We start from the raw sequence: 19,749 nt of genomic DNA on the forward strand, positions 1-19,749 counted from the left end.
CCAAAGGATCAGCATTAACTCCAATATTTAGCAGGAGTGCAGCTCTTCGAGATTCACAAAGTGTTAATCTGTTGCCTAGAATTCCAGAGAGTTGGAGGCGCCCAGTGTGAACTGTGTTCAGCCTAAAAGAAAAAGCGATCAGCCTAAGATCATTAGCGCAAGGGAGAAGCTTGAAGCCATGCGCGCTCAAGTAGGCGTTTCCCGCCGCCCAGGTCTGCGGGCCAAGCAGCCAGCTACGCTGGCCCTCGTCATGCACACGATCAGCTAGGCTCCCGCGCCACGTGGCACTGGGAAGGCGTCCACCGAGCGCCAGGGAGAAGGAGGCGGAGCCCGGCCTCAATCTCTCCCGTGTCCTCATGGGAGTTGTAGTTTTCCTCGCGGGAGAAGAGGGCACGAACTCCCCGGCTTTTGCCCGGTAAATAACATCTCCTTCGTACGAGTCATTCAAATAATAGATGCAGCCTAGGTAGCTTCAAGAGAAGATGGGAAGGGGAAGGGGGAAAGCAAGGAAGGCAAATCTAATGATTATGGGCGGGGCAGAGAAAGGTTCGCACCCAGTACGCATGCGCACACCAGGCGCGGCAGGTGGGCAGGGACGGAAAGGCGACGACTAGAGCTGTGTTGTCCCCGGAAGTGCCTTCCCTCTCGGGTCTGCGCGGACGCGGCCTCCTTACCTCATTTGTCCTCGCCCCTCCCCGTCCCTCTACGCGTTTTGGTTCCCGGTTGGTGCTTCCTGTTCGCAGCTGCGGCAGTGAGTATGTGTGTGACGGACCCCCGCCGCCCACGGCCCGGGACCCCTGCCTACCCTCCGTCTAGCCCGCCGGGCTGTGGAACTAGCGCGTGCCCCCTCGCCGGCCTCGATGTCTCCCGTCCGTCCCTCACTCGTGGCAGGGCGCAGCTCCTGGTCCCTCAGCTGCGCGCCGCCCCACGCGGCCGGGCTGCGTGACACGGAGGTCCGCGTCTCCCTGGCTCCCCAAGGGCTAAGGCCGTGATTCTAGAGCGGCTGGGCGTCCAGGGCCTCGGTGAGGTGGCGTGTCTGCCCTTTTTATCTTCCCACAAGGCCCCCAGTCTTGTAGGGAAGCCAGTCAGTGAAGCGCGGAGGTCCCGGCGCGCCGAGAGAGAGTCCAGTCTTTGAGGACCGAGTAGTCCTGAGCCACCTCCCGCCTCTGCTGTCAGAAGCAGCAGCTGCAGCCGTAGAATCCAAAATTTCGGGAGTCGTGTCCCTTTCCTCATGTAAAACGAGCAGACTTGGACTGTGTTTACTAAGGCGCCCTTTATCCCTCCCATCCTGTGAGCGGACAGTTGCCTTCAACTTTTGGGAAGAGCTGCCGGTTCGGTGGAAAAGCTGTGGCTGGGAATCAGGAGGCCTGGGTTCTAGCCGTGGCTCCCCCACGGACTCGCTGGCGATTCCAGAAAGCTCTTATTGAAGCTGATTTTAAGATTATTTCAGATTACACAGTTGAATTAGAGGCTCCATTAGTAGGGCCTTTTTAGCTCAGTGAATAAGTTTCTCCAACTATAAAACGAGAGCGTTCAATTTGATGACTTTTCAGGTCCCCTCAGAAGCTCTTGACTTTGTGGTTTTCTTTTTCTCTTTAAAATTTTTTCTAGGACCGTTCGTGTTTGAGTAGTTAGGCTGTTGCATACAAAGACTTTTAAATGGATTGTGTGTATACTTAGGAAAGCATTATGCTTTCAAGAGAATCTGAGGATGGGGAATAAACTCAGGAAGGATCTTAATGATAGTTACCAGGGTAAGAGACTGCATGACCGAAGGAAAAGGGCTAAGGGAAAGGTGAAGGAAATGTTTCCGGATAGGATTAGTTCTCATAATAATCATGTATCTATCCCAAGAACATCTGGGACTTATGTGACAAAATTTAGCTTATTTTTTTTCTCACTGAAATACTGTGCTCTATTTGTCTTTTGTGACCTTTGTTTCACACATTTGGATTCTCCACCCCAATCAGATTTGATTCAGAGTGGCCATCGCATTTGAAAAATGGACAGACATTTTAACCCTTTAGTCAATTGTGTTTCAACTGTCCTGTCAGGGCAGCTCACTAAGAGTAAGAAAAATTTTACGTTGAAAGTGAAGTGTATTCATCACATTCCAGTGAAAATTGGACTGAAAATGAGGCTGTGGATTTGATTTAAATCGGCTGGAGATGGATGCCTATGTCATCAAGAAGGAACATCTAGGGAGGCTAAAGATGTTTTGGAAGTAAATAAGAGCAAAAGGTCAGAATGACCAGTAGGTAGACTGTGAGAGCAGAAGGATTGATCAAAGATTGTATTAAGTAAACGCTGAAAGCTTAAATAAGCCTTAAGTTGTCTAGTTTAAAACAATTCAGTCAATGAATACTGCTCCCTGTTTTGAATGGTAATAGCCTTTGCAGTTATTCTATAGCTGTTTTATATTTGTTAATGTATTTTGATTCTTAGATAAGTTTCATTTCCATGATATTTTAAGATCTTATATAGGAAATGTCTTTTCTGGTCATGGGTTTGATAGTCTTTGAGTACCAACTTGGGAGATTCTTGAATGGCAAACTGACAAATGTGTGTTTTCCTTACACCTAAAGTGTCTCATTTAGTTTTTAAACTCTGCTGGGTCGTAAAGTGGATATTTGTAAGGTAAATTTAGGTGTTAGAACCAATGCAAATATTGCAATGAAGGAAGGGTTTTTTTCAAAAAAATCTTAATTTGAAGTTAACTTATTTGAAAATTTTATTTTGGGCCATGTGCGGTGGCTCACGCCTGTAATCCAAGCACTTTGGGAGGCCGAGTGGGGTGGATCACGAGGTCAGGAGTTCGAGACCAGCCTGGCCAACATGGTGAAACCCGTCTTTACTAAGAATACAAAAATTACCCAGGCGTGGTGGCGCGTGCCTGTAATCCCACCTACTTGGGAGGCAGAGGCAGGAGAATTTCTTGAACCCAGGAGGAGGAGGTTGCAGTGAGCCGAGGTTGCAGTGAGCCGAGATTGCGCCATTGCACTCCTGCCTGGGGGACAGAACAAGACTCCGTCTTGAGGGGGAAAAAAAGAAATTTGTTTAAAAATTTTAGTGAACAGTTGGCTGAGAATCACAGAAATGTGAATCACTTCTAGCCGTGTTCTTAACCAGCTGCATAACCTTGAATAGGCTTCCTATCTCTTTGTACTTCAGCTTCCTGATGGGAAGATTGAGGAGTCTGTATGAGATAATCTGATTTTGTTACCTAGTTAGTATACTTGGAAATCATGTACAGGGATCAAAAAGCTGAGAAAGCCTTCTGAGTCAAGGGTGTGTGTGTAAAACATATATTGTCCTCTGAGACACTTTTTAAAAGGGTAAATTAAATTCATCTAAACGTAATTAAAGCAGTAACATAAACGAAAACAACCTCAGGCAGACCTTAACCCTGGCATACATAAGCTACCTAAATAAGAGAGCACATTATGCCCAGCACAATTTTCAAGTACAGATGGTACCAAATCCTCTTAAAGGCCATAGGGGCTAAATTGCTAAATTCATTTTTCTACATTTCAGGGAAAGAGATAAATCCTTCAACCCAAGGAAGTCAGTTTTTATTATGGTTCTGTAGTTTATTTTTGGCATACATTCACAGTTGTGCCTATGGCTCTATTCTTAATCCCTTTCCTTTGGGATGGCTCCAAGAGTAGTACAAACTTGTAACTCTGTAATTTGGCTCTTTAATTTTTTCTGTGCTGCACTGGAATTATGTTTTATCTTAAGTCCACACTGGATCCTCAGGATGGATCCAGTGAGGATTTTGAAAGAAACATAATTCCTTTGACTTCTTTTAGAATTAATTTACCTATTAAATAAAAAGGAAAGGATTCGTCTTTTATTTGAATTCCTCTGAGGCTAACAATCCAATATAAACTGATAAATGCTATGAGCATTATTCAGACAGCCACATTCAATTTGTGTGACAATAACAGCATAGCCACCTGAAGGACAGTACAACAAGGGCACAGGTATATGATACCCTTTAGAAGAAAAGCATTACAGGTGGGTTTATTTATTTCTGGAAAACAAACAACTCCAGTAGGAATGTAGTACATTTTTGGCTCTTGTCCATTTGGTTTTTGGGATTAAGGTGGTTCTGTTACCAGAACTACCATCACAACACCCTGGTATTTTTGGGCAGAAATTTGGGACACTAAGAAAACAACTATTTTTTATTTTATGTGTACAGCTGTTAGTGGAAGAAAGAATAAATAGGCATCATTATTGCTCTTTAGGCTGTCCCTGATTTTGGACACACACTTATTTTTTCAGGGCTCTCATTTTAATCAGTAGCCCATCAGTACCTAATGGAAACATCTACTGTATAGAGTTTTGGTTGCTGATGCTAGAATTTAAGACTTTGGAGTAGTTGAAAGACAACAGAGAAATTCATCTCATAATTTTTGTATTTTAAGCACATACTAGATTTATCAGGGCTGAAGAACAAATGCCTGATGGTGTAGTTCATTTTTTCATTTATGAATTCAACAAAAATTTGTAGCTGACCCCGAAAATACCAGTTACCCTGTTTGGCTTTGGTGATTCATTGTTTAACAGAGTGCATATAGTTCCTGCCCTCCTGGGGTTTGTGATCTGTGTTTCTTGGAAATTTATATTGAATAAGTAATTAGAAATGTGATGAGTGTTTTGACATGTAAAGTATTTATGGAAGCCCATAAAAGGGGCTCTTAATTTGGCCTAGTTGCAAGTGATTTTGAGCCGAGTTGAAAAGGTGAAGGCTGAGGAGGATTTAATAAGCTCACAGTAGAAAGTAAAGTATTTCACTTTACACATTTATTCCCAAAGCTGGGAGTTTTGTCTCAATATTGGGTCATTATTAAGTTTGTATTTATACGTTATAAATATACATTGTAAAAATATACATTTTTGTAACTAGTAGAGAGTTTTTAGACAGTCTGCTCTGTTGCCCATGGTGAAGTGCAGTGGCATGATCTCGACTCACTGCAGCCTGTGCCTCCCAGGTTCAAGCTATTCTTGTGCCTCCGCCTCCTGAGTAGCTGGGATTATAGGCGCACACCACCACACCCAGCTAATTTCTGTATCTTTAGCAGATATATAGTTTCACCATCTTGGCTAGGCTGGTCTCGAACTCCTGACCTCAAGTGATCCACCTGCCTTGGCCTTCCAAAGTCCTGGGATTACAGGTGTGAGCCACCACACTGGCCCACCCTTGTTTTATTTTTGAGTTGGGTTCTTGCTTTGTCACCCAGGCTGGAGTACAATGGTATGAGCATAGCTCACTGTAACTTTGAACTCCTGAGCTCAAGCGGTTCTCCCACCTCAACCTCCTGAGTAACTGGGACTACAGGTTTGCACTGCCACACCTGGCTAAGTTTTTAGTTTTAATTTTTATGGAGATGGGGTCTTACTGTGTTGCCCAGGCTGTTCTCAAACTTCTAACCTCAACGTGATCCTCCTGCCTTGGCCTCCCAAAGTGTTGGGATTACAGGCATGAGTCACTGCCAGCTCAGGCATTTTTATTTATTATTTTGGCCAACGATCAGAGGGCTGTGAAATTAATTTGTTAATTGAGAATATACATTTACACCCAAACAGTAAACAAAATTGTTTCCTGTTATAGATTTTAGTCATAATTGAAGTAATATTCCTGTATATGCTTGAAAATATGAGCTATAGAACCAGAACCAAGGAAAAGATGAAGAATGGCTAGGATAGTGAGAGCTGCTTTAAGTTTTGTTTTAACATTTTGGAAAGCAAGGATTTTGTCTCCTGCAGTAGATCTCAGTTTGTTTTTCATTGACAATATACCTGTGAAATCTTACATATCATGTGCTGCATAATAGCATTTTGGTTAAAGACAGACGGTGTGACTGTGGTCCCATAGGATTTGTATACGTTTTTGCTATATCTTTTTTATGTTTAGATACACAAAAACCATTGTGTTAACAGTTACTTACAGTATTCGGTACCATTACATGCTGTATTGGTTTGTATCCTAGGAGCAATAGACCATACCATGTAGGCTAGTTGTGTAGTTGACTACACTATCTAGTTTGTGAAAATCATCCTATGAAGTTTGCACGATGAAATCACCGAACAAAGCATTTCTTAGAATGTTGACTGTGTTTCCATCAATAACTATAACTCAATTTGTCAGTAGTAATTCTCGTTGGGGAGTGGTGGGACTTACAGGAGTGGGTCCTAACAGGACTTAGAAATCCTTGGAAAAAAAGGTATTTTAATATGTCTGAGAATAGTGATGGCCTTCATATTAGCAGTTGTCACTAACAGGTGATATTGTTACTTAAACTGGCATGATTTGAACTTTTAAAGTATATTCTGTGTACAACTTTCTCTTTTGCAGCTTCAAGGTTACTGACTTTTTATGATGTTTGGTGGCTATGAGACTATAGAAGCATACGAAGATGATCTTTATCGAGATGAGTCATCTAGTGAACTGAGTGTTGATAGTGAGGTGGAATTTCAACTCTATAGCCAAATTCATTATGCCCAAGATCTTGATGATGTCATCAGGAAGGAAGAACATGAAGAAAAGAACTCTGGGAATTCGGAATCTTCAAGTAGTAAACCAAATCAGAAGAAGCTAATCGTCCTTTCAGATAGTGAGGTCATCCAGCTGTCAGATGGGTCAGAGGTCATCACTTTGTCTGATGAAGACAGTATTTATAGATGTAAAGGAAAGAATGTTAGAGTTCAAGCACAAGAAAATGCCCATGGTCTGTCTTCTTCTCTTCAATCTAATGAGCTGGTTGATAAGAAATGCAAGAGTGATATCGAGAAGCCTAAATCTGAAGAGAGATCAGGTGTAATCCGAGAGGTCATGATTATAGAGGTCAGTTCAAGTGAAGAGGAAGAGAGCACCATTTCAGAAGGTGATAATGTGGAAAGCTGGATGCTACTGGGATGTGAAGTAGATGATAAAGATGATGATATCCTTCTCAACCTTGTGGGATGTGAAAACTCTGTTACTGAAGGTTAGTATCATATTGGCCATTTTGAAAGTAGTATCATCTTTCATAAGGAGGACTGCTTTTCCTAGAGAAAAGACCAATAGGGTCTACTCCATTTAATTCCTCACTTTTTGGTCTTGTTTTTTGGCTTGTTTCTCATGCGACTGTCTTACCAGTGGCTACTCTAATGGTGGTTTGTCTGAACATCAGAAAGAGTATGTCAGAATACCAAAGACACTCTGCTTCTGCTGTAAGCAGATTCATAGCTGCTTCTTCCTGTTTGGCTAGAGCCAGTTCTGGACCTGAAATCTTACTTCCCCCCTCTGTCTCTGCTTGGTACCACAGGTGAGTACTCCATCCACCTCTGGCATTAGCCCTGTGCACTCATTCAGCGAACTCTGTTGGGACTGTCTCTTGCTATGGGATTTGCTTACCCAGGAGTTAGATGGCAAGCATAGGGAATGTCTGGCACACAGAACATATGGAATTAGTGTTAGGATTAGGATTTTAGGTACTCCATAGTCAGAAAGACAGGAAAATATGAAGAGCTGTAAGTCTAGGGCAGGTTATAGGAGAGAATGCAAATTCTGAGAGCTACATCATCAAGGATTAAAATTTTGGTGTTAGTTTTGTCTTTGTGACGTGTAGTCATCTAGTCTTAATGCTTATGCCTTCAAGAAGTTCCTTCTTTTCATTTCCCTCCCTTTATGCCTAATGCTCAGTCTCTTGCACTAGTTTCCTAAGTAGTCTTCTTTTATATCTACCCTGTACACTGTTGTTAAAACTGGTATTGAAATGCTCTTTTACTCATAGTACTTTATTGCTGCTCCAAAATTTTTAATGGCAGCCTGCTTCCCCAGAAATGATGACATCGAATGTAGATGGTGCTTGGAGCCCCTGGGATTGGCAAATGTTTTTTTAAGAAGCCAGATAGAAAATATTTTAGGATTCCAAGCCGTATGCTATCTTAACTACTCAACTTGGCCCTTGTGGGAAAGCAGCCTTAAATAATACCTATAGAAATGGGGGTGGCTGTTCTCAATAAAGCCCTGCTTACAAAAACAGGTGGCTGGCTCAGGCTGTAGTTTGCAAACCCTGAGAACTTGACAGCAAAACGAAAAGAGAGAATAATAGTTAGGACATAGAACAGAATTGCCTAAAGTTTTTTCCATATAGGTGAGCTCTGATAATGTTTTTAGGTAGAAAGAAACTTGTGAAGGAGAGACTAAACCTGTTTGATGGATTGGGTTGGGGGCCAGGTTAGAGATAGGATCAGGTGTATGTGTTGTTGAATTATTCCTAAAAAGGAAGAGAGACACTAGTAATTGCTAAATCATCAAATATTTACAGAGGTAGAGGAGAAAGAATAAATTCAGATGGATTGAGGTAGATGAGAGAACATATGGGGATGTGTTTGATTTTCTTAGGAAAATGAAAGCAGAAGTGGGAGAGGGCTGGATAATTGGAAGCTTAGAATGTGGAAGGAATGTTTAAGTGCTGTGGGGAATACTTTGAGGCAGTGGTTACCAGTATTTTGAAGATGACAACCTGTTTAACTTTGAAACAATTTGTGGACCACCCATGGTTGTAGTTATGATTTTAGTATTCAATTGAGAAAATGCATATTAGAAAGAAGCTACTATTCTTAGATGACTTTGTGTTTTATTAACCACAACATTGATATGTGAGAAATAGTGTTTATAATGCATTGCTGTAGGTACCCATTAAGGTAACTAATTCTACAGTTTCCCAGGAGGCTGAAGGCTCTTAAGTTGGAAATCATTGCACTCTAATGAATCAACAATAAGAGAATAAAGGATTGCTTAGAAGTAGTATTCAGTCAAAATTAAAATGATATGAACTTGTAGTGAACTCACTTTGAAGGATTCCATAACTTTATCCAGTAATACTTGTCAGCTTGGAGCAAGATGACAGAAACAAAATGATCTTGGGTTAGGCATAACACCATAGAAGGTCAAAATAAGCATTTAGCTTATTCTTTCTCTAAATTACCTTTTCCTGAGATCACACCTAGTTTCATTAATCACTTCTGTATTTATGGTCATCAAATTGTCATCTCCTTAACCATTTTGTTGATTTCAAATTCTCTGTGTACATCTACAGAATATTTCCGTTTGGGTATCTTACTGTTTCACGTTTAACATACTGAAAAGAAAGCTTGATAACTTGAAAAAAAGCTTATTATCTTTCCTTTGAAACAACTCCTTGCTGCTTTCTGTTTGCACTAGAGAATCTACAGACATGCTGAAGTTGATGGCACAATGTGGATAGGTTGGGAAAAACATGAATTAGGTACTGGATTTAGTGAAGAAATCGAACTGTGTCATGTTTGGCAAATGATGGTGATGAGAAAGTAGAGATAACCTCGGATTTGTTTTTTGTTTAAGCCAAATAGAATTAAATTCTGAATTTTTGAAAATTAATTTACTTGACTCTTATAAACTCTTACAAATACTCAAATATATATTCTCTATTTTATTTCCTTGATCCACTAATGCTGTAATCCTATTTCTTGCCAATTAATAAACAATATATTTAGTACTGATGCCCATTTAAGTGTGTTGTTACTCTGTAATCACTGTCCCTTTCATAAAAATATCTGGGGATAGATCGGTTCGTATAATCTTTAGAGAGAAGATTTTTTTCATTTCTGTAAAAGTGTAGAGAAAATCTCAAGTAGTTTAGAAATGTCTATTGTTTAACAGCATCCATAACTATTTTGTGTTCCTTGACCTCACTCTGAGGAAAAAAGTGTCTCCCAGAATTATGGCATATTGAAAACTGCAGTATGACATAAAAGAAAAGATTACAGGCTCCTTGAGGTTGGGTCTTTTCCATACTCATAAACCTACTTATAATAATATTTAGAGTAATTTCTTGGCACATATATTATCTGCTTTCTCATTAATTGCTAAATCATCATTTATTGAGCATCTCCTCTATGTAGGGTATAAGTAATGCTGAAGTAGTACTCGTGACTTACATTGGTAAAATACTTAAGTTTTAGGCCGAGCGCAGTGGCTCCTGCCTGTAATCCCAACACTTTGAGAGGCCGAGGCGGGTGGATCACCTGAGGTCAGGAGTTGGAGACCAGCCTGGCCAACATGGCGAAACCCCGTCTCTACTAAAATTAAAAAAATTAGCTGGGAGTGGTGGCAGGCGCCTGTAATCCCAGCTACTTGGGAGGCTAAGGCAGGAGAATTGCTTGAACCCGGGAGGTGGAGGTTGCAGTGAGCTAAGATTGCATCATTGCACTCCAGCCTGGGTGATGGAGTGAGGCTGTCTCAAAAAAAAAAAAAAAAAAAGATAAGTTTTAGCCTTGAATGACATAGTGTTTCACTAAAGAGACAGAATATAGGAAGCTAAGTAATTTACGGAATTCTCTTCCCTTTTTTTTTTTTTTCTTTTTATAGCAGTGGGGTCTTGCCCTATAAATAGAGCAAGGCTAGTCTGGAACTCCTGGGCTCATGTGGTCCTCCCCCTTTAGCCTTCAGAGTAGCTGGGACTACAGGTGTGAACACAGTGTGGAAATCTCATTTTTTTTTTTCTGAGACAGAGTCTCGCTCTGTTGCCCAGGCTGGAGTGCAATGGCATGATTTCGGCTCACTGCAAGCTGCGCCTCCCAGGTTCACACCATTCTCCTGCTCAGCTTCCCGAGTAGCTGGGACTACAGGTGCCTGCCACCACGCCCGGCTAATTTTTTGTAATTTTTTAGTAGAGACGGGGTTTCACCGTGTTAGCCAGGATGGTCTCGATCTCCTGACCTCATGATCCGCCCACCTCTGCCTCCCAAAGTGTTGGGATTACAGGTGTGAGCCACCGCCCGCGGCCAGAAATCTCTTAACCATGGGAGTTAAGTCTCAAAATTCTGGTGGTACAAGTGGTTGAAACTTAAAACTTTGTTTAAAAAATAGGATTAGTGAATTTGAGATAATTCATAAGTCTGTGAAAGACTGTATAAATACATACATATTTTACATTTACTGTTACTAAATTTGTAGTAAATTTGAGTTACAGCACTATCTCTTTATCTGTGAAAACTTCAGACTCTCCCCTATTACTTTAATTTCAGTGAGATGTTATTATATTAAAAAAATGGCCGGTCCTGGTGGCTCACGCCTGTAATCCCAGCACTTTAGGAGGCCGAGGCAGGTGGATCACGAGGTCAGGAGATCGAGACCAGCCTGGCTAACACGGTGAAACCCCATCTCTCCTAAAAATACAAAAAATTAGCCGAGCATGGTGGCAGACGCCTGTAGTCCCAGCTATTCAGGAGGCTGAGGCAGGAGAATGGCGTGAAGCTGGGAGGCAGAGTTTGCAGTGAGCCAAGATAGCGCCACTGCACTCCAGCCTGGGTGATAGAGCGAGACTCTGTCAAAAAGAAAAAAAGAAAAAAAAATACAGGCCGGACACGGTGGCTCACACCTGTAATCCCAGCACTTTGGGAGGCTGAGGTGGGTGGATCACTTGAGATCAGGAGTTTGAGACCAGCCTGGCCAACATGGTGAAACCCCATCTCTACTAAAAATGCAAAATTAACTGAGCATTGTGGCAAGCATCTGTAATCCCAGCTACTTGGGAGGCTGAGGAAGGAGAATTGCTTCAACCTGGGAGGTGGAGGTTGCAGTGAGCCGAGATTGTGCAACTGCACTCAGGCCTAGGCGACAGAGTGAGACTCTGTCTCAAAAAAAAAAAAAAAAAAGAAAATGGGCTTACACATTTGTTTTGCTCTACTGACAGATAATACACAACTCAGAGGCATTTTTTTCCTTTCTATTCTTCTAAATGTTCAACACTTTTCTGATTTTGTGATTTGAGGTTGTTGATTAGCTTCTTGAGGCTCCATTGAGACCGTATATACGTGACACTTAACAGTCCAGCCTTCCATGGTACATATAGATATATGATGGTGGTTTTGCCTGTAATAAATTCATGTCAAAACATAGGCTTTCAGTGCCTATTACATACGACTTTCAGCTCTCTCTACTGAGGGATGTAGGAGTTTATTTCTAAGGTCTGAGCCTCTTTTCCTTTACTTCCTTTATTCTTTCCTAAGCCTTCTTTATAAAAACTATGCATGTTCTATCGTTTGTTTTCCTTCTTGGTTCCCACCCTTTCCTTTTTTTTTTATTATCCCCAGCAGGAGTGACTTGTAATTCTCATGTATTAGAAAGGCAGATCTCCTGGTGGAAGAAAACATGCACCAAAGAAAGTCAGCATATTTAGTAATTTGTGAGCGGGATCTCAAGTTTGGAAAGGATTGTTATGTAAGACAACCAAATGATGAGATGTGACAATAAAGACAGAATAGCTACTTATTTTCCTGGTTAGGGAAGGGATATTATTAGTTCTAGGAGTAACTACTAGCTCTTTCTTGTACATATTTTATTGTGGAAATATAAAAATATACAAAAATAAAATATTATAATTGACTTTAGTGTCCCATAAACTAGCTTCAACAGTTACCAATTTATGACTAATCTTTCCTATCTGTAACTCTGTGCCCCTCTGTTATTTTGAAGCTAATCAGACATCATTTCATTCATACATGTATGTATGTGTATGTGTGTGTATACACATCATGTGTGTGCATGTATGTGTGCATGTATACACATTTGTATACAAATGAGCACTCACATTTGTCCCTCAGCGTCTGTGGGGGATTGGTTCTAGGACTTCTCATGGATACCAGAATCTATGGATGCTCAAGTCCCTGATATAAAATTGTGGAATATTTGCATATAACCTATTTATATCCTCCCATGTACTTTAAGTCTGGGGTGTCCAATCTTTTGGCTTCCATGGGCCACATTGGAAGAATTGTCTTGGGCCACACATAAAAAACACTAATACTGACAGTAGCTTATGAGCTAAAAAAAAATTACCGACTGGACACGGTGGCTCACGCCTGTAATCCCAGCACTTTGGGAGGCCAAGGTGGGCGGATCACGAGGTCTGGAGTTCGAGACCAGCCTGACCAACATGGTGAAACCCCGTCTCTTCTAAAAATACAAAAATTAGCCCAGTGTGGTGGTGCGCACCTGTAATCCCAGCCTCAGAGGCTGAGGCAGGAGAGTCGCTTGAACCTGGGAGATGGAGGTTGCAGTGAGCTGAGATCATGCCACTGCACTCCAGCCTGGGCGACAGAGTGAGAGAGACTCTGTCTCAGAAAAAAATTAACAAAACAATCTCATATTGTTTTAAGAAAGTTTACGAATTTGTGTTGGGCCACATTCAAAGCCTTCATGGCTGTGAGTTGGACAAGTCATCTCTGGATTACTTAACATACCCATACAATGTAAATACCATATAAATAACTGTTATATTGTATTTAAGGAGTAATAATGAGAAGAAAAATGTACACATTAAGTAGAGATGCAATTTTTTTTGGTCTGGAATATTTTCTTTTTTTCTTTTCTTTTTTTTTTTTTTTGAGAGACAGTCTTGCTCTGTCGCCCAGGGTGGATTGCAGTGGCACAGTCTCGGCTCACTGCAACCTCTGCCACCTGGGTTCAAGCAATTCTTCCACCTTAGCTGCCTGAATAGCTGTGAATGCAAGTACCAGCTATCACGCTTGGCTAATTTTTGTATTTTGTATTTTATTTTTTTAAAATTTAAAAATTTAAAAATTTTTATTTTTTTTAATTTAAAAATTTAAAATTTTTTATTTTTTTTCTGAGACGGAGTCTCGCTGTGTCACCCAGCCTGGAGTGCGGTGGCGTTATCATGGCTCACTGCAACCTCTGCCTCCCAGATTCAAGTGATTCTTCCACCTCAGCCTTCCACCTCAGCAATTACAGGCGCGCGCCACCACGCCCAGCTAATTTTTGTATTTTTAGTAGAAACGGGGTTTCACCATGTTGGCCAGGCTGGTCTTGAACTCCTGACCGCAGGTTATCCGCCCGCCTTGGCCTCCCAAAGTGCTGGAATTAAATATGTATATATTTAATCATATTATCATAGGTAAACAAATTCCCGGTAATTCTTTCATCATCACATACCTAGCCAGTGTTCAGGTTTCCTACACTGGCTCCTAATTTTTTTTTCTTACAGATTATTTGAATTCGATCCAATCCAGGTACTGTAATTGGCTGTTAAACTTAAGTGTCCTTTAATGTATAGGTTCCCCTTAATCTCTTTTTTTAATTTCTTGTAATTTGTTGTAATACCTAGATTCTTTGTCTTCTAGAATTTCCAATGGTCTGAATTTTGTAGTATTGCTTAACATGTTCTACTGTCCTCTGTCTTTCCTGTGAATTGATAGTTAGATCTAGAAGCTTGATTAAATTCAGATTTTCTCTCTGTTGTTACATCATCAGTTTGATACACAGGTTCGTTTGTTTCACTTTGCTTTTGATACATTATTTTTTAGAATTGTCTTTTAAAAATTTGGTTTTCTTTTATAATCATGTAAAATATGTATAAGTTTCCAGATTCAAATCAGCAAAACATGATAAAATCTATCCAGAGAAGGCAAACCTCTGTCCAGTCGCCATCCTGTTCCTGCCCTTCCCCTTATGAGAATTTTGAGAATTAAGAGAAAATTGTTGATTTGTCCTTGCATGTGTATATCTTTGTACACTCTTGCCCTTGTTTTTTGTTGTTGTTTTTTGTTGTTGTTTTATTTTTTGAGACGGAGTTTTGCTCTTGTTGCCCAGGCTCGAGTGCAGTTGGCGCAATCTTGGCTCACCACAACTTCCACCTCCCGGGTTCAAGTGATTCTTCTGCCTCAGCCTCCCGAGTAGCTGGGATTACAGGCATGTGCCACCATGCCCGGCTGATTTTTGTATTTTTAGTAGAGACGGGGTTTCTCCATGCTGGTCAGGCTGGTCTCAAACTCCCGACCTCAGGTGATCCACCCACCTCGGCCTCCCAAAGTGCTAGGATTACAGGCATGAGCCACCATACCCGGCCCTCTTTCTTAATAAATAGTGGCATACTATCTACTCTTTTCTCTAACCTTATTTTTTTCTCTTAGCCGTATATCCTGGTGATCAATCCATAGTCCTATATAAAGATATTTAATATTTCTTATTTCTAGGACTATGAACTGTTTTTGTATCTTCTACACTAATCTGAGCTGGGCACATTAGGCATGTAATAAATATTTTTTGAAAGTGAATGAATAGTAATTTAAAATAGTTGATGAATAATGCACTTGTTACAGTCTTAAAATATATTTTAAACAAATAAATAATAGTCTAATTCCACTTTCAGAAGCATGCTTTGTTCTTATTCCTGGTTATAATTTTTTTTATCATTTGGTAATTTTGAAATATCTAGGTTTAGCAAAAAATTAATAGGCTCAGGTTTTAAAAAGAAAAATGCCTTCTGCAAAAGGAAGAATATGGTATTTTTAAGAGTTGAAGAAGCCATATTAGTTCCTGGTTTATGACTGTTATGGTGTAGAATTTTGTGTTAATGTAGAGCTCCTTCAGTATGTATAATTTGGCACACAACCCCTTTAGTTTGTCAGCATTTGGCACATCTGGGATACCTAACAAATCGTAGGTAAATTTGTTTATTTATTTATTTTTTCCCTTAGGTAAATTTACTTGCAGTTCTGCCTTTGTGTATAGAGTAGAGCTCTTTACATAGTATTATTTAAAGTGAAATAATTGCTTGATTAAGGTAAATGGCTTTTGAAACTGAAGTGAAATTATGGCTTCAACACTTATGGCAGAAAGTGTTTTAACTATTTTGTGTTAAATCCCTTTTTCTTCCAAAACTATACACACAGAAGTTTTGGATATAATTTCAAAGGATGAAGAACTCATCTAGAGGCCATTGTTGAATTCCTGCATTCATTAGGCACTCAACCAAGACTGGATATCTAATTAAAATTTGAATAGTGTGGGTCACCTATTTGAATTTTATGTTTTCTAGTAAATCATTTTGTTTGATCTGGGTCTTTACATATGTGTTTTTTTTGTTTGTTTTTCTTTTCCTGTGTGGATTAGTTTCTACCTTGCCTGGCTGATATATCTACTTATCTCTCAGTTCTTAGTTCAAAAGGTCACTTCTGAATGAGGTGTAATGGTCATAGGTTCTCAATTAGTGGTTGTTATTGGGTCTATTACAACTGTACAGTTGGCCAACTTTGACTTTGGGTAACTTAATTTCTTTATTGGTAAAAAATACGTTTTATTTTATTAAAGTCATAAAAATGAGATATTGGTAGGCTTAATGTCATAGGAAAATATTTTGATAAAAGTCTTCATAGTTACATGATAGGTTCATGATCATTGTGGCAAACATGAGCTTATAGCTTCCACTTTTTTTTTTGTTTGTTGTCGTTTTTTTTTTTCAGACAGGGTGTCTCTCTCCCGCCCCACCCCTGCCCCACCCCTGCCCCACCCGCAATCTCTCTCTCTCTGTCTCGCTCTCACCCAGGCAGGAGTACAGTATTGCAGTCATGGGTCACTGTAGCCTTGACCTCCTGGGCTGAGGTGATCCTCCTACCTCAACCTCACAGGTAGCTGAGACTACAGATGTGGGCCACCATGCCCTGCTAATTTTTTGTATGGAGTTAGATGGAGTTTCACCATTTTGCCTATGTTCACCATGTTGCTCATGTTGCTGATCTTGAGCTCTTGGTTCAAGCGAGCTGCCCACCTCAGCCTCCCAAAGTGCTGGGATTTACAGGTGTGAGTCACCACCCCTGGCCCCACTTGATTTTTTTGTTTTGTGTTGTTTTGTTTTGTAGAGACAGTGTCTCACCATGTTGCCTACGCTTGTCTTGAACTCCTGAGCTCAAGCTCCCACCTTGGCCTCCCAAAGTGTTGTGCTTACAGGCATGAGCCACCGAGCCTGGCGCCAAGTTGCTTTTGAACAACATGTCTCTAGTATGGTGCTATCCCTAAAGAAATTTAATTTGGTGACATTTTATGATCTGCTAGTTGATGACATTGAACTTAATTCTGAAATCTTAAAATCTTTCCAGATATTACTGGGTGCTTACAATGTACAAGCCACTGTACCATTAAGGTATTGGGATTCAAAAATTGCCATGTACTTTTTGCCTTTTGAAATCCTAAAATGCATGACAGTATGGAAAGTTCACTGTAAAACCAGAGTTAAATGCATTTCTACAAATATATGAGATGCTGCAGCAGAATATGTAATCATTCCAGGTGAATGCAGTAGATTTTTTAAAAAGATTAAAAAGTAGATAGGCAAAGTACAAGACTGAATTGAAAAGGAACCCTTTGAATTTGAGTTTTGAAAAATGGGTAGGACTTGAAGTTTAGGTTAAATGCAGCTAAAAATAGAAGGTGAAGCCCTTAGTAGAAACTTAAGACTGTATGTGCCATTCATGTTTATGTGTGGCTAGATATGATGAAATGTTCTAATAGTATATCTTTTTAGAAGCCACCTCTGCCTGAACAAGAAAGGATTATTTATGTTCTGTATATATTCAGAATCCTGTTGGAAGATTTCTTAGTCATAATTTTATTTCATTGCTTTCTGCCTGTTTTTTGCGTACATATCTCCTTTTTTCTTTTAAAATTAATTGGACCAGAGGTTAGTCAAAGGACCTGACCAGCTGTGTAAAGTGTATTTTGTGCAGGGCTGTTCAGAGTAGAGCAGGTCTTAAGGTACAACTTTCGCTCCTCATGGTTGTGTTCTTCCTTATAATCTTTTAACATAGGAAAGGATCATTATTTTGTTAGTTTGGAAACAATACATTAAACTTTGCCTTCAGTAACTTCTCAGATCATTAAAGTGGTGTTTTTTCCCCTCCTTTTGCATTCATCGTCTTAATTTCAGTAGTTTCTTGAGACATTTTATACCCTAACAGGTCATAAGAGTGTATTGCCATGTGACATACTTCTTATTAATGTATAGTTTAATTTCTGCCTTATGATTGAAAAATGGCCACATGCTAGAATTCTAGTCACCAGGAGCATCAAGGAACTCCCTCTCTGATGTTTTCAGCTTTTGTAAGCCTGTGCTGTACAATTCCTAAAGCTGCTTTTGAACTGTGTCTTTAGTTGTAGCATGTCACCTTACACTTAACTATTGTTAGGGCATCTTTTTATTTAATTTCTAATTAGCATAATGACTTGAGCTGTGTTATTCACTGTTCCAAGGTGAAGTTGTCATAGGCAGAGAAGAAATACAAATGTTCAGTTTCAACTTTACTTGTGAATGGAGTGAGGTTTGAAGAAAGCTTTTTATGGCCATTGTTCAGCAGAATGAAAATCTCATTAGAAACCCCAGAAGTCCCATGCAGCTTTGGGTTGGATTTTAATAACATTTTGGAATGTTGATATTGTATGTCGCTAATTTCTGTGATTTCACTGTAGATCAGCAACATAGGGATGCAGTCTTTCAAAGTTAATTTATGACTTTTAATCTAAATTCATTTACAGTTTTCTTTTCAACAATGTTAAGTACCCAGGGAGAGAATTAAATTTTACTTTAAAAAAATACATTTCTTTTAGTAACTGATTTGATTTTCATGTAAGATATACTAAATTCATTGGAAACTGCTTAAAAAGAAATACCATGATATGTATTTATCGAACTAATGACTTAGTTTAGTTGCCATTAAAATGTTACTCACCTTATCTACAGGTTTGTATTTTTTTTTTTTTTTTAGAATGGAGAAGCATAAAATTAGATGGACAACATTTTCTTCCTTGTCAGAAGAGCTTGAATCCTGATGTCTTTTTAAGTGAAGAGTGTTTATATATAATTTTCTTGTAGCTTTTGTTTATTATAAAAATAATTATTGCATATAGTGGTCACTTATCTAAGAAGATAAGTATGATTTATATAGACAGTGTATTTTTATGGTCAGAAAGTAAATTTGATGTGAGCTACATATGATTAGACAGTAAAACTTTTTTCCAAAGGAATATAGAATGGAGAACATTTAATCATTATTTCCCCTTCTTAGAGTAGAGGCTGCTCAGATAATTCATATTCTGTAAGTAGGAGATCCTGTTTTTAAGACTTTACTAAATTTAATTTCAAAGTAGTAATCTCTTATAAATGCTTTCTTGGTGGTTAAGACTTATTAATGAAGCAAAAGTATGGACTTGATGGAAGTTTTCAGCCTAACGTTTTAAATCTCTTCATTATTATTTATCTTTGTTTCGTTATAAATTAAAGATATTGGCATGGTTAAGCTTTTGGCATTTTGAGTTACTTGCCAGATATTTGTTGATTCTGCAAATAGTTAAGAAATAAATATTTTAATTGGGCATCCACCATGTATTATGTCACATTTTCTTTTTAAATCATATGCTTAAGAATACCTAAAGGAATAGATTTGACTTGCTTTTTAGTTTGAATCTTGATCTAACAGCATTGGTTCTGGATGGAGATGTAATTCTAGAGATAAAAATTATTTCTATTATATAGATTTGGATTCTAAATGTAATAATTGTTTTAAAGTGGATCTTGTCTGCTAAATGTATAGCTTTTATTTCTATAACAAATTCTTACCTTAGAATTCCAACTTTTGTTAGTTTGGAAAATTAGTTTATTGTGGACTTGAGAGCATCTGTTCTTAATCTTGTGTTTTGCCAGCACATTTTAAGGGAAGACAGCATAAATCTGTGATAGTGAAAATCATTTGTACTTCTCCTCCCTCGCTTTTGCTTAAATATACAATTAACTTATAACCACCTCAGTGTGAAAGAATGGATGTTAAGTAGCTTAAGAGGTATTTATTAAGGGAAAATATTTTTATTGGCAGTTCCCTTAAGTCATTTTTGTTTTGTAACTAAATAGTGCTTGCAACAGA

General features: G+C 39.3%; 1 protein-coding gene across 5 annotated transcripts in view; it reads left to right on the forward strand.

The window, feature by feature from the left end:
- Nucleotides 1-645: 645 nt before the first annotated feature.
- Nucleotides 646-19,749, forward strand: part of ZCCHC7 (zinc finger CCHC-type containing 7) — a 238,751-nt gene continuing 219,647 nt past the window's right edge. Inside the window, exons 1-2 of one of the 5 annotated variants that reach the window (XM_032164178.2) lie at nucleotides 646-755; nucleotides 6,365-6,995. In XM_032164178.2, the coding sequence (XP_032020069.1) occupies nucleotides 6,386-6,995 (610 nt within the window). In that variant the 5' untranslated portion in view covers nucleotides 646-755; nucleotides 6,365-6,385. The other 4 variants (XM_032164179.2, XM_058445739.1, XM_058445741.1 and 1 more) reach the window with 4 other exon arrangements.

The sequence above is a fragment of the Hylobates moloch genome, unplaced genomic scaffold, assembly GCF_009828535.3.
Source record: "Hylobates moloch isolate HMO894 unplaced genomic scaffold, HMol_V3 SCAFFOLD_10, whole genome shotgun sequence".
In the NCBI taxonomy this organism is placed as follows: Eukaryota; Metazoa; Chordata; class Mammalia; order Primates; family Hylobatidae; genus Hylobates; species Hylobates moloch.